The sequence below is a fragment of the Brassica napus genome, chromosome A6 (assembly GCF_020379485.1).
Source record: "Brassica napus cultivar Da-Ae chromosome A6, Da-Ae, whole genome shotgun sequence".
Classification (NCBI taxonomy): Eukaryota; Viridiplantae; Streptophyta; class Magnoliopsida; order Brassicales; family Brassicaceae; genus Brassica; species Brassica napus.
This window is the reverse complement of record NC_063439.1, coordinates 25,686,474-25,702,617: the sequence shown is the minus strand read 5'-3', so window position 1 is coordinate 25,702,617 and position 16,144 is coordinate 25,686,474. Positions and strand designations below refer to the sequence as shown.

At 31.2% G+C, this 16,144-nt stretch overlaps 1 protein-coding gene across 1 annotated transcript; it reads right to left on the bottom strand.

The window, feature by feature from the left end:
* Positions 1-340: 340 nt before the first annotated feature.
* Positions 341-4,601, bottom strand: LOC106349392 (protein NSP-INTERACTING KINASE 2). The gene is made up of 11 exons (XM_013789348.3): positions 4,153-4,601; positions 3,937-4,069; positions 3,785-3,856; positions 3,548-3,691; positions 3,370-3,441; positions 3,217-3,276; positions 2,911-3,008; positions 2,644-2,793; positions 2,215-2,556; positions 1,564-1,943; positions 341-857 (listed from the first exon to the last, which is right to left on the bottom strand). The coding sequence occupies exons 1-11, from the start codon at positions 4,301-4,303 to the stop codon at positions 528-530; spliced, it is 1,932 nt and encodes a 643-aa protein (XP_013644802.1). The 5' UTR covers positions 4,304-4,601; the 3' UTR covers positions 341-527.
* Positions 4,602-16,144: the final 11,543 nt, after the last annotated feature.

The following is a 16,144-nucleotide window of genomic DNA, read 5'->3' as shown; positions in this document are numbered from 1 at the left end:
TCAGGCAGGAATTCATATTCAGGATCATAACCAAACCAAACCGGTTTTAAAATGGATTGGATAACTTTGTATTCTTGGACCGGTTATCTCGTTTGGAATTTTGGGGGTTTATTGATTTATCTAGTTTGAGCAGATTCAAGATTTTGTTTTAGATCCCACTGTTTCATTTGTTTTTTATTTTTATGTTCTGTAGTTTTATTTTATGGATCTTCATTTCTTGTTTTGGATCGTTGAAATTAAAATTCTTGAATCACCGAAATGTCAGTCATGCCTGAGTCCCATATTTCATATAATTCACAACTTTTTTTTCAATATATATATACTAATTAGTAAATTCTCATAACTCATATAAAAAGTTCACTTGCTCAAAAAAAAAAAAGTTCACAATATTTCCAGATTTCATCTGCTTCAACAATAGAATACGAGTCCTTATGATACCAGAACATATATATACAAGATTGTAGCATACAACATATTCCAAGTTTACATATATTTATGACAAATATCAAGATCCGATAATTATCTTCTCATCTGGGACCTGACAACTCCATGGCTTGAACCAGGACTGAGGAATCATCAGTAAGATCCGAGTAACGTTCAGAAGAAGAAAACTCGTTAGGCTTACTGTAACTTCTGTTGGTTTCTGTTCTCTGAGAAGAAGCTTCCCATTTCTCAACGAGACCATCTCCTTCAAGCATTCTTACAACTTCAGACATCTTTGGACGATGTATGGGAAGGTACTGTGTACAAAGCAAAGCCACTTTAACTATCTCCTCCACTTCGATTCTGTCGTAATTCCTCTCCAAATCCTTGTCTATGATCTGTTCTAGGTTCTTCTCTTGTTGTAGTTTCTTCACCTACAAGTATTGCCATAAACTTAAGTGATAATTAATAATTTATAGCCTATATGTTTAGCAAAATATTCTTTTTATAAGTTAATAAATTTCCAAAAAGTAATGGAAAGAATGTAACGTAAGCTTTTAAAGTTGTCTATTAGCCTAAATGTATAGCAAAAAACTTTTTAACAAAATAAAATGTATAGCAAAATAACCATTTTGTAAATTAGTAAATTTTCTATAAATACATCCTAAACACTAAACCAAATAAAAGTAAATAACATAAGGTAAATCCTTTAGATAGAACAAAAAAAATATGTGAAAACAGCACATAATAAGAAAAATCACAAAATATCACTAATTGAAGAGAGAATGATTAAATTACTCCAAACCATAAATTCTAACTTTACCCTCTAATTACTAAACTTAAACCTGAAACCATAATCAATAAATTCAATCCCAAATATAAAATAAAAGTCTATTTAATTTTTAATTAATAATATTTTATGATTGTTCCCTTGTGTACTATTTTTAAAACAGAAAATGTATCTTATTGTATAACCTAAGTTTTTTAAACATATAACCTAAGCTTTAAAAGTTGTATACCCTTCTACAAATATATTTATATTGTTTTCCTAACTATCCCCAACAATATGTAACCTAGAAGTGAGTGAATTTTACATAACTGAAACAGGAAACAAGACTAGGCTTGTCTCGGCTGACTTACCCAATCAAGAATCGCTCCTCTTTGGTTAGCTGCTTTTCCGAACTCAAGAGCTCTCAATCCAGTGATCAGTTCAAGTAGAAGTATTCCAAAACCAAACACATCTGTCTTCTCCGAAGATTGTCCCGTCGAGAGATACTCAGGTGCGATGTGACCCACCGTTCCTCTCACGGCGGTTGTCACATGAGACTCCTCGTGATCCAAGAGCTTAGCCAGCCCGAAATCTCCGACCACCGCTTCGTAATAATCGTCAAGAAGTATGTTTGCAGCTTTGACGTCACGGTGAATGATCTTTGGATCGCATTGCTCGTGCAAATACAGTAACCCTCTTGCTGCTCCTAATGCTATTCGCTTTCTTGTGCTCCAATCCAATACCGGTTTCGCTGCAACACATACACCCAACCGGTTCAACTATGTAAAGAAACAGAAACTTTAAGATTTTGATTTGGATTATACACACACTATAGTTAATTTTAAAACTTCTATAACTTTAATATAAAACTTGATTTTAGTAAATAACCAAAAACCTCAAACCGAAATGAAAAAATCGGATTATGTTAGGTTCATTATATATAATTTTAGAGATCAAAATCTAAATAAGAACCGAAAACCCTAATTAAACAAAAAAAAACCCGGTTTGAGATCATTTAATACCTCTGAGTCGAGAAGCGACACTGCCATTGGACATGTAAGGATACACAAGAAGCCGCTCCATAGAAGTAGTGCATAAGCCGTAGAGGCGGAGGAGGTTACGATGGACGGCGAGGCTTATCATCTCAACCTCTGTCTGGAACTGAATCTCTCCACCGCCATTGTTCACATCCTTCAATCTCTTCACCGCAACGATGGTTCCATCATGAAGACGACCTTTATACACATTCCCAAACCCTCCTTTTCCCACCAGATTCTTGCTGCTGAAGTTACTTGTCGCGGATTGAAGTTCTTTGAAACTAAACCTCCTTAGGTTCCCTAGACATACTTCTTCCTTGTTTTGGTCTATAAACATTTCAAATTCATGTACACATTGGTTCAATTGTTTGCATAAATCCGGAAAAAAGGATTTGATTTTCATTGTTAACTTACCATTGACGTCAAAGAATATTTGTTGGTTATGTCTTCTTCTCCACCAAATAAGAAAACCAAAGGCAATGATCAACAAGCAAATACAAGTAAGGCCTGCACCGAAGGCTATGGCGATCTTCCGGTTTTTTGTTCCTCCATCAGAAGCTTCATCTAACAGCAACAAACAATGTAAAAACAATTAAACAAACACATTTTAGCCTAAAATCTCCAGAATTCAAAAGATTTTTTCATTTTTTTCTCCATGAGTAAGTTTTAGGTTTTACTTGCCTTTAGAACTGTTCAAATTAATTATCGTAGGCTTAGGTTGAGTCCCATTACAGTCCTTCTCAGTTCCTGTAGGACAAATCTGAGGATTTCCCATTACACTGCATCATAAGTACAAAAAATGTTATATAAATACTATATTTTATTTTATTTTATTTTTTTAGTTAATTATTTTTTTTTAGTGTCGAAAAAAAAATATTTATTTATATACTCAGTTTACTTAGGGTAGCGTATGAATGTGGAATTACCCTCATGTTTTTTGCCGAACAGAGTAAAGCGACAAATATTCTTTTTCAGAAATAGACTTACTTGAATGTTTTTGCATGTGATCTTGGAACTGGTCCACTCAAGTTATTGTACGACAAATCCCTAAAAAACATTTTACGAAATATAAACAATACTGTATATCCATATACATACATACAAGAAAGCTAAACAGAAAATACAAGAAAGAGAATGTACAAGAAAGTGAGTTGGGTCATGTTTGCCAATGAGCTAGGAATTGTTCCTGTCAGGCTGTTATGATTCATCCTCCTGCTCCGCAATTTTCAACAGAAATAAAAATTCCTCCATAAACAATTAGTGACAATTATTATTAAAAATATATATTAATAATAATTTGGAAAATGGATAGACTTACAAGTACTGAAGATTTGTGGAGGCAGAAAGAGTGGATGGGATTTGGCCAGTGAAGTTATTAGTAGAGAGATCAAGTGTTTTGAGTTTCATCAGTTTTCCAATCTCAGGAGGGATATGTCCTGTGATATAATTGTTCTGCAATAACCTATATTTTTGATGTATCCAAAAGCATAATTAGAAAATTAAACCAAGTAATTAAGAGATTACGAAAAAATGTTTAATAATTTAAAACACTTACACAGTCTGAAGATATGTTAAATTGCCAATACTGGATGAAAGAGTTCCTGAAAGATCCTGGCTTGGAGCTCCTCTACATACAGATATAAGTTAAGACTGATAGTAACACATGTTTACATAGTATATCTATTATGTGTGTATTTATGTGCTTACAGGCTTAGAACAAAACCATCAGCAGAGCAAGTGATCATGTTCCAGCTACAAGGATCAACTGCCGTGTCATCCCAGTTCATTAGAACTCCATGAGGGTCTATCAGTGAGCTCTTGATTCCTATTAGAGCAAGAACTAAAAGGGAAACAGAAAAGAACATGTTTTAGGAAGGAAAAAAAATCCATAGATGAAGAAAATGTGTTGATGATCGGTATTACCTTCATAGTTAACACCTTTGTCTGTGAGCTCTGCAGAAGATGAACATAGCAAAGCGATGAAGAAGAATAAGCTTGAACAGGCCAAAGCATAACTCTCTCTTACTTCTCTTTTTCTCTGCACCATCTTTGTCTGAATAAAATCTTGTTGCATTCAGACTTGAGAGTATTTGAGGTTTTGTATCTTTTTGAATATGAAATATTCGTTTTCAGTTCTTTGTCCGCAGGTGATTGAGAAAATCAAGAAACAGGGGATGTTGATATTGAAGTGTCTGTGACTGAGAGTATTGAGAGTGAAAGAGAGAGAAAGATTTGTCTGCCAATTATTTTATCATATAGTGTTTAGACTGTAAACAGGAAAAGGCCAGGAAGAAAATCGGGCAATGTTTTCTTCTTTGGTTTGTAATGTTTTCAATCATGACAGAGATGAAATAGTGCTTTCTGTATGTTTATTGATTTAGCCAATAAGTTTTTGTTTATGGACAGTTTCTAGTTATATACATATACGAAAATCATATATATATATTCAAATGTTAAGTTTCTAAATATCGATTCAAAGATAAGAAAAATATGTTCAAGTCATCATTAAACAGGTTGTATTTAAAAAGAGAAATACAACTTGTTTACTATACAAACGGAAATTCATAAGATAGTATATACATATAATGTATAACGATGAAATATTACGTAGATACGATTTTTTCCATTTAGTAAAGTGATTTCAATTATGTATTTTTTTCATTTCAGGAAAAATTTATAACGACCGACAATCAAACTCTCTTATAAAACACATATTAGGCCCATGTTCTCGGATCTAGGACGGCAATAGACGAAAGGTTAGGAATTTTGGATAGAAGTAGAACAAACAAATTTCTAATTGTAATATGATCGTGTGGAGCAGGTAAAAAGTGAATTCACTAACTAAATATGCACCATTGAACCTGTTATTTTTTATTGGTCTAATGTATAATAAAATTAAAACATATGGAGTAGTACATTTTCCTGGAAGAATAAAAAAACCCAGGTTGCCTCGAACAAATAAAAGATGAAATTATTTGTATTTAGGGCAAGTTAAATAAATCATAAATTATATAGTGGGACACTTGTGCCCAGGAGAGATAATAGTGACGAGGGAATTTTTCATCTTCTTTTTCTCTTCTCTAATGTCTTGCCTTTAACTCTGCTTTTATTCCCACTCATCTCCATTAGTATTTAACTATTTATTAATATCTTCGCAATTATTCGTTAACTTTCTCGAGAGAAACAAGTATTAACAATGTGTTCCTTTTTATCAGAGTATTCTCTGAATTTATAAAAGTCCATAGACGCATTACATTTGTTATAAACATCTTGAAATACAGACATCTTTCCCTACAAATACAGAACTTACGCTATAACATATTATTTCGTCATGTCAAAATGATAATTATGCGGTGGACTATAGTAGAAGGTACTTTCACAAGTAATAAAGTAAAAGTGAATATTATAAGGTATAATTAAGATTTAATAGGACGGAAACACATATATTTCGAAATTAATTTAAAAAGAGAGACTACATACAAGAGTTGAAATGCAAAAGATGAATCATTGAATGACCGCTTAACAAAAATGGTCTAAAACAAAAAAAAAGTATTTAGAAAATAACATAATACGATTTGAATACGTTTATTTTTATGAACTATAGCTTTAATTTTAGAGATATCAATTCAGATTAAAAAAAGTTATACCATATTATGAAACTAGAAGACGAGCAAAATTTCTTTTTGTTATATACCTCTCTTTTAAATAATGTAACACTTGTATAATTAAATATGCATATGCTTATTTTATAGATTAGTGCTTGGTACTTAATAGTTAGCATCTTAAAACATCTCTAACCTCACTCCATAACTTACTGCAAAATAGAGTAGCAAATTTCTTTTTGTTATATACCTCTCTTTTAAATAATGTAACACTTGTATAATTAGATATGCATATGCTTATTTTATAGACTAATGTTTGTTCATAACTCCATTTTGCAGTAAATTATGAAGTGGGGTTGGAGATGCTTTTAGACTATCTCCAATGGTTTATTCTATTTTTTCCTCTAAAATAGAGTAATTCTATAATAGAGTTAGATGTTGTTTCAATGGTATTTTATTTTAGAATGAAAAATAGAATGATAAACAAAAAATAAAAAAAATTACTCTATATATAGAATAAAAAATATGTTTACACTATTATAGAATAGAAAACAGAGTATTATAGAGTAAAAAATAGAGTACCATTAGAGCATTTTTATTCTGAACTTTATTTTAAAGGAGAAAATAGAATGGGGTTGGCGATGCCCTAAACACTACTGCTTCACGGTTGAGTTTATTTGTTAATCAACGATTGATTATAAAATTATTGAGGCGCAACTAATCCAACAACGACTAGTCAATCAGCTAAAATAAAAATCTAAGCTTATACTATTTAGAAACACAAAATCAAATCTTTGTCTACACAGTGATGGTCAACAGACATGTCACTTTTGAAACCACAAAAGCAAACTGCTTTACAAAGCAAAAGCTGTCCTCTTATCTCTTTCATCATTACTTCAATTTGTTAGTGCATTTCACTGATTTCGTGTAATATTGTAAAACGAATAATGTACTTCTTGTAATTTAGGTTGAACTGAGCTTCTGTGAAATAAATCATTGTCGTGGGAAAAGGCTATCCAATTTGTAGTTTTAATATAAACTACTTTAATCATTTCTTGAAAATAACTAATTAGAATGAATTCACAATTAAACACCGGATAAATACAAGTTTTGATGAAATACCTAATTTAGTTAACTATTTTTTAATTAATCATAAACTTCATTGAAGGTTATACTTACAAGAAAATAATTAGTTTTGCTTGCAATAAAATAATTAATTTTGAGTGAGATTATTGTATAGTAATATAGTATGAGGACCTATGCAGCCAGAGCCGTGCCATAGGCATAGAAAAAAAGGCAACTGTCTCAGGTCTCCACTAAAATACTAACTTTTGGGGTCCCATTTTTGATTATTATTTGGTGTAGTTAATTAGATAAAATGCATTTAACTCCGTAATTTTGTTAAATAGTTATACTAGATGATAATAATTTCTACAAAAAATCTCTCTAGGATCATTTATTTCATTTTATATTCGTTTTATTTTTTAGAGTAAATGTTACGATTCCTATCTATTATCCTAAATTTAGATATTTAATTATTTTTGTCTTTTATTGATTTTTTCATGCATATTATCAAAATAATTTAACTCTATTATATATTCATATTTCTTACATTTATTATATAAATTTATTATTATACAGTTCTATTTATCATATTATAAATAAATTTAGATACACTTTTTATCATTTTATATTTGATATTAATTTATTTTCAATATATAATATAATATATCATTATAGTAATTATATTAATTTAATAAAAACATTATTTTGTTAAAATATTATAAATCTTAATTTAATAACTATTATATTTAAATAAAAATCATATCATTAGTTTAGCCTTAGACCTCAAAAACCCTGAGCACGGCACTGTATGCAGCCATTGGCATAAACATGATTTTAGCTATTCATTTAGGACTTCTAGGCAAAAAATAAAACAGAAAAGATGAGTTTGTTATGATTTTGATATGTTGTATGCCTGGATACACACGTGTGAGACTGCGAGACTATTCTCTAGTGATTAAACATCAAAAGCTCATTCTTCTTTCTCATCACCAATTTTTTAAGATCGAACTGCATTCAAATTGAACATAACATACTCAGGGAAGGATTTGAGGGACATATGACCCCTATAAAATGTTATTTATTTTTAGTGTAATTTTGAGTTTGGTGATATATTTAGTGAAAATTGATGTTTGTCCCAGTAAATGTGTTTAATCTCCCCAAGTCCACTATTTATTTATTTATTTTGCACTATCAGTTATTATACAATTATGATTTTATATATTAAATTTATTTAATTTAACTTCTATAAATTCGCGACGGAAAAGGCAAAGACCAGAAGTGGTTTACCCGAGCATTTTGGTATAAATAAAAATGACATATTCTCTTCCATGGTAGAAAGTATGAAACAAATATCGATCAACTGGTCCTCTTGGTTTTAATCTGACGTAGGCAAGGTGACAATGCTACAATTAGTGCTTTCTATAATTTCAATTTTTGTTATGATCTGTTTTCAATTGCCTATGAATCTCTGTAAAAGGATCCAATTCGTCCTTACAAAGTTTCTAGAGAACAGTAAATAGGGAGAAAATTTTTTTTGCTAGATTTTTTAAGAGAAACTTACTTATCTGAACGGTTTGGGAGGCTTGGGATTTCGTGATGTAGAGGTTTTCAAGCATGCTCTCCTTGCAAAAATTGCTTGGCGCCTATCACGAAACCAGACTGCCTCCTCTCAAAAATACTCCTGGACAAATACTGCAATAAGTAATTGCTCCTAAAAATCTCTGCAGGATCAGCTATCTCACATGGTTGGAAAATGTTTCTTTATGGCAGAGATCTAATACTGACATACCTGGAAAAAAAAAGGTAACGGAGAATATGGAAAAATTCATGGATTCATCTTGAATCTATTCTATGCCGCATAGACCTATCCAGATAAAGGACCAATACTTCCAGTTTCTGAGTTACTAAGCAGGGTGACTAAGAAATGGAACGAGGCTTTTATAGGAGACCTTCTCCCAGATCTTAGAGACCACATCCTCTCTACAAGCCTAGTGTGCTTGACATACATGACACATACATTTGGCCGAAACAAAAGAATGGTCTATACACAGCAAAATCCGAGTATCACTCAATGAAAGCTGCGAAGATCCAATCAATTACCTTACTCTTGGATGCAAATAACAGCCCTCTTGCCCTGGGACTGGAAGAAGAACATTTGGAACCCTCCTCTAATGCCAAGATAAAAAAATTTCTTCTGGAAGACCACCCACAATGCTCTAACAACAAGAGATAATCTCCAGAAAATAGGCTTCATTCTCGATACTATTTGTCTCAGAAGTGGAGCCCCAAAGATAGTCCCACATATCTTGTTCCAATGCCCTTTTGCTATAGAGACGTGGAACATCTGCCCGTGGGTTCACTCTTTCTCTCTAAATCAGGATACTGACTTCAAAACGACTTTTCAGGCATCGTACAAGTGGCATAACCTTCATCTTCTTGGTTTCACCACTAATCCCTTTTTGTGGTTTTGATGGATGCTTTGGACCTCTAGAAAACTTTTTGTCTTCCAAAACAGATTTTCGACGCCACAGAAAACATCCTCAAAGCTATCATCGGCATTAAGGAACGGAAAAGAGCACATGAGCTTAGCCGTCAAACCCTTCTCCCACATCGGTAACCACCACAAGATACATATCTGCCATCTAAAACAGTCCTTCCTAACTATGATGACGTCTGGAAAGCAGATTCAAAAAAGGTTGGCCTAGTATGGATCTTCTCTTATCAATCATAAACTGAGATCAATATAAGCTCTGCTCTTCAACATCACGTTTCCTCAACTTGCATGGCTGAAGCTCTTGTTATCAGCAGGGGCGGACCCACACCTATAGGAGGTGTGGCACGTGCCACAGTCTAATTTATAAAAATTCTTGTAGAGAAGTGGACACAGATGAAATTTACCGGCTCTTTTGGCTTACATGATTGAACAGTGCCCCATATAACTCGTGACGAGCCGTAGGCTTGTTTTTAATTTCCAGATTTTTTTAACACATTTATTATATTGTATTTACCCTTTCATAAAGATTTGTTATTTCTCCTTTGTTTCTTTTTTTTTTTGTTCTCCTTTGTTTCTTTGTTACTAGTAGAAAATAAAATTTTTTATACCTTTTCTTTAAGATTAGATTTTTACCTTTTCTAAAATAAAAGTCACTTTATTTAAGTTTTATATTAACAATTTTTTTTTATCAAACTTAAATTAAAGTAAATATTTTTTCAAAACTTAAATTAAAATAACAACTACAATGAATATGCTTTTCGCAATAAAATTGTATATAATGTATAATTTTGTAATATTACTTAAAGATCTTTAATATTATACAAATGTTTGTCATTTTTATTTAATTCATTTTAAAATAAATGAATTTTTTAAAGATTAATGTAATTAAAAATACATTATAATATTTATAATTGATATTTATTTATATATGTAATGCCCCATGTTAAATTATTTTCTGGGTCCGCCCCTGGTTATCAGGGAAGCTTTCCTCCACGCCATCACCCTCAACATCACTCACATCTGGCTACGACCAAATTTTCAAGTGCTCTCTCGAATAATCACGGCGAAGTGAAGACCGAAATAGCTCTTTGGAGTGCTCTCTTATCTTTTCTTCACCCTCTCTCTTTTTTTCTGTAGAATCTCCTTTATGTCAGACTTATCTAATCCGACACGCTCTGCAAGCCGCTATCCACACTCTCTGGAGAGAGAGAGAAACAACAGACGACTTGGTGCCATTCCATAAACAGTAAGGGATCTTGTGAAATTTCTGGACCGTCAAGTAAGGAACCGTTGCCTCTTGTTTCAAAAAATGGAAGGAAAAAATATGCAGAAGGCTTATCAATGTGGCTTGCCACAAGGTGATCAGTTTCAAGTTCAATTGTTAGAATAGTTTTTTCTTTACAAACATGATGCATTTGTCATAAAGTTGTTTTCTTTTGAATAAATATAACTTATATTCAAAAAAGGCTTGTCTCTTTCATTGTATTGAATTTGATCAAAATTGTTGTGGTTTAAAAAAAAACCCATATCTCCCACTGTTTAATTATACCAAAAAACATATCTCCCACTAATTAAAGTTTAGGGTTATTTACTCTCAAATGAGTGGGAAATTATTGTTCTTTGGACTCACCCCTTACAATTTGGTTTCTATAACGTATTACCATTGTTTTGTTTTTGACAATATATATTATATGATTTGATTCATGACATGGTAAAAGACGTTGAGGTCTTGCACACTTGTAAGCTTCTAATATATAACTTGTATATGTGTTTAAAAAAAAAAGAACTTGGATATATCTGGAATTTAATTTTAACAAAACTAAAACCAATCGCCTTAAAAAATAAACGATTAGATTTTCGTACGATATTAAGACCATGAGTGATGTAAAAAGCGCAGCCCCACGTCTGTCTCTTCAATCATATATTGTCCTTCACTTTTTATTCATTTTTCGTTTCTCAACCTTTTTGTGCTTGAAAAATATTGTCTAACAATTACTTTTTATATTTTTAACATTATTGATTTTCAGAGTTTTACGCATATATTAAAAAATCATAAACAATTATTTGTTAGATATTTTAATGGAATTTAATGGTGATTTATGACTATGACAGAGAGTTTTTTTTCGGGTTAGTGAATGATCAAAAGGGTAAAATAAAAAGAAACCATTTGAGTTTTGTATTTTTGAAGATGTGACATATACATTTACATATTGTGAAAATATGGTTTTGATAAGATAATATAGACAACAACTTAAATCACACAATTTGTTTATTAACAGAGACACAAACAGCATTCGATTTTTTTAAAAATATTGTAAGAAATTATTCGAGAAAATTATAGCATACTTTTAAGAAAAAATTATAGTATACAGACCAACTAAATATACATCTTCTACCGGAAAAAAAAACATATACATGAGTTTTGTACTATACAAATTTGATGAAATCAGTCCTTTGAGGAACAATAATATAGAGAATACTAATGACTCAGATATTTTACGATCATGTATTGTTCTGGACAGCGGCGGATCTAAAACTAAAATTAGATGGGAATCACAAACAAATTTCTCACTGTATTTAAATTTTCGACGGAGGCATTTCATATATTTTATATTGAATACTAAAGGAAAAATAAATAATTAGATGGGGCACATACCCCCTAAGGTTAACCTCTGCATCCTTCCTTGGTATTGGATTCTTTTAATTTAAACAAAAAAATAACGCAGAAATTGTGTTTACAATAACCAATTACGTGCCAATTTTAGCAAAAAAATAAAAAAATTGTAGAAATTTATGCATCCACAGATAATTATATGAAAAGGAAAATTAATGTAAAATAAAATATTCTCTAGTGACCCAAAAAGGTTCATGAAAGTTAGATGCACGAAAACATTTAGGACAACTCAGGCCTCAACATTTATCATTTATTCAGTTTCTTTTCACAGTGGCTGTATAATGCTTACAAACTTTAGACTATGAATAATATTTCTTTAATATTCCTATTATTGTTACCAGATATACTATTCAGTTTGATTTTTTTTTTACATTAATTGACATGACTTAAAATACATGTATACTGGTTAAGTATATAGCAATAACGTATTATATAATTACTTGTTAATAGAGGATTGTAATTAAATTCGAAGAAAGCTTGGAGATTTTGTAATAGTTCATCAAAAAAGTGCGCTTCGCATCCGATTAAAACATTAAAGAAGTATTGAGAGAACTACAAACAGATCAAACCAAAATACTTTTATTTTTTCTCCCTAGAGATCTTCCGGGTTGAATAAAAGAGAAACGGGTACATCAGTTATCAGTACATCCATCAAATATTTCCGGGCGTCGTATCAATGACAAAAGCTGTCTGGCTAAAACCAAAACGACATTACTTTAGTATGATTGTATAACTCATCGAAAAGTATTTTTTTATCTATAAATCCTATCGGCTGATCCGGTCGGCCCCGGAAAAAACACATTTAGTGTGACAGAGTGGACTTGCCCAAAAAATCATTTTCTTAAGAGTTTTTGTATATATAATCTTTTATATATTAATTGAAAATCATTAGAATTTTCTTTTGTATTCATGTATTATTACTAAAATGATTTTTTAAATTCCTAGTAAAATAAATTGATCTATTTAAGAATATACTCCCTCTGTTCTAAAATATTTGATGTTTTAGGTGTATGCACAAGAATTAAAATATACGCTCTTTCTTAAAACGTAACATTAAAAATATAAACCAAAATTAATTCAGTCAATCCTTCAAAATAAGTATAAACCATCATTGGTCAAACTAAGATTAATATAAAAATATCAAAACATCATCTACTTTGAAATATCAAAAAATTTCAAAACATCATCTATTTCGATACGGATGGAGTATTATACTTTTTATTAAGCTAATTCTCAAACTGGTTAGTATTGTACAAAATAATATTATCTATTCTTTCTTTAAATAAAAGTTACAGAATTATCTAATATGATTAACATATATGTGGCAATTAATGATTATGAATAATAAATATTTTATAACAATTTTTATATCATCACTCATTTTTGTCTAATTTTATATTATTAAAAGAAATTAAACAATCACATTAACTATATAATAAAAATACACAAGTATTGAGACTTTAATATTTTAATTTTGAAATTTGCATTGAAAAAATCTCACATTGAAAATTTAGATATTAATGGTTTAATTTTTTTTTGTTACAGAAAATATATAAATGTTAATAAAATCATATAAGTAGAAAATCTCAATAATAAATATTTATATTAACATATACAATATATCTATGTAAATACAATTGAAATTTAGTTATATACTATATAAATTAAATAAAATGATTGTTTTGATTTATTTAACAAAAACGTTATTGTAAATAAACAAAAGCTACTTATATACATAATACGTAAATGAATACAAAATAAATAATAAGACGTAAAAATCATTTGGATGTATAATGCTCCGGGTCTTAACCTAGTTGTCTTTTATTATATGTTTCTGTTTACCTATGTCGATAACACTTTGTCACTGTTTCAGTAGACATGAATAGGAGACATTTTAGATAGTCTTTGACACTTTTTCGATAAGATATGTGACATGGTATACCACTTCTAGACTATGGTATATGTCATATTTAGAGTTTATTATATGTGTTTGGAGTCTCTTTTAGAGTATTTGCAGGTGCATGTGCGTTTTGGAGAACTTTGGTGATTATAAAGCTTTTTGAGGTGTAGAACTGCACAGATGGGTCAGAATTTTAACTATAGATGGATACTTTTCTATGGTGCGATTGAGCCCATCTTTTGACACGATATATAGAGTTGAGTTATATTTCCAATGTCACCGACTTGAGATCCATATGACGGTTAGATCTAAAGTTATGATCATTTTACCGAAGAGTGGTCTACCTGACTCGGGAGAGGAAGCTGTCGAAGATATAAAGAAGTGTAAATCGACACTAAGGCCTTGGTGTCGCTCGACACTTATGCGAGTAAACAAGCCAAGTATATTTCAAGACCGGCTTAAGCCCAAAAATTACCACAAATTACAAGAATGCCCATGGCCGACTTTAAATCCTATTTATATAGTTTTCTAAGCCATTGTTGACGGCTACACTCACTTTACTTTAATTTATTCATAGTATTTAGGTTAGGAGAGAAGAGAGAAACTCCTTCAGAGTCCTCATGTAAGTGCTTTGGCTGTGATTTTGGTTTTATTTATTTTATATCTATTCATCTATTCACTCTATGATTTTTGCAATAACTATCATGTATGAGTAGATCCATCTGTTAGATTTAAGTTCTCTAGAGTATTGATGAACTTCTGAATTATATAAATGCTAGGGTGATTTATTAGATCCTTCACATAATTGATCATATTGTTCGTGTTATACAGTAACTAACTAAAACCCTGAACTTAAGATTATAAACAATCATGAAAGTGAGTTTTTTACCTGATAATAATTATGTTAAGCTACCAAAACCCACTCGGACCCAATACGGACCCAAAAATTACATGTATTTTACAAGTATTTTAGTTATAGACTCGAACCGATCCGGATCCGAGAAGAACCGAACCGAAAATTTGTAAGTACCTATTGAGTCCAAATGTCTAAGATTCGAAGGATCCGGGCCCGAGAGGAAACAGTTCGAACCCGATCCGATGATTCGAACGCCCAGACCTACATGGTAGTGTGAGCCCACACATGACTTCATATTTATCTGGATTTGGCTCTGATACCACTTGTAACACTTGATCGCATATGGCTAATGGGCCTCCCATGTCAGTTCACTTGACTCATGAGCCTCACTTAGCGGACAGTTGTTGTATTAATATTTGGAGACTCAAAAATAAAATTTACTGATTTTGTAATATCCACTTGATATTTTCATGTGTTTTGATCTCAATCACACGATATAAGAAATCACTTACCAATATTTCACCCATTTTTTGACTATTCCATTTCAAACCCGATTAATTCTTGAGTACCTTTTGGATGTGTGTTCGAAAATAAGTACACTTTATGATATAAGTGACCAAATCAATTCTTTTAAGTTTTTCCACATACACTACCATATACCACGAAAAGGATATTACATATAAGTCTCCATACTAAAGTGACTGAGTTTGAGATAAAGCTTCAATGCATCAGTAAAACTTTCAAGAGAAAGGCAGATAGCTGAAAGTTGGTGACAATTAGACGTAAGGTTGAAACCTAGTTTTCTTACTTACGAAAAGCATAAAATTAATTTCGTTTATATCTTCTGGCCCTTTACATATATGAAACCGCTACACAAAGTGATAAGACGGTATAAAAACTTTTAAATTTAGCAAAGAGACAGAGACGTCTTCTCCTTTCATAAAAAAAATGTGAAGGGATGAATTTTAAAATGGAACCCGGCCCGGTGAATCCATCATTAATTTCTTCGTGAAATGAGATATAAAATATAAGCAAACCAAAGACCCCGATAAACCACCATAATTGTTTAGCAATCTAGTCAAAGAACTAAAAAAGACGCACAAAAGTGATGTGTGGCGCCTCTCCAGTCTCCACGAAACTGAGTTTTGAATAACTAGACTAAAATTTATCGTAAGCTTAGTAGAGAGATGAGAGATGAAGCCCAAAATCAGCTAAATGATCAAAAACGAATGCAGAGTAGACATTTAATGTTCAAATATATCCAAAATACTTGAATAATATCCAAAACTAGTCAAAATAAATATCCAAAAATATTAAAATATAC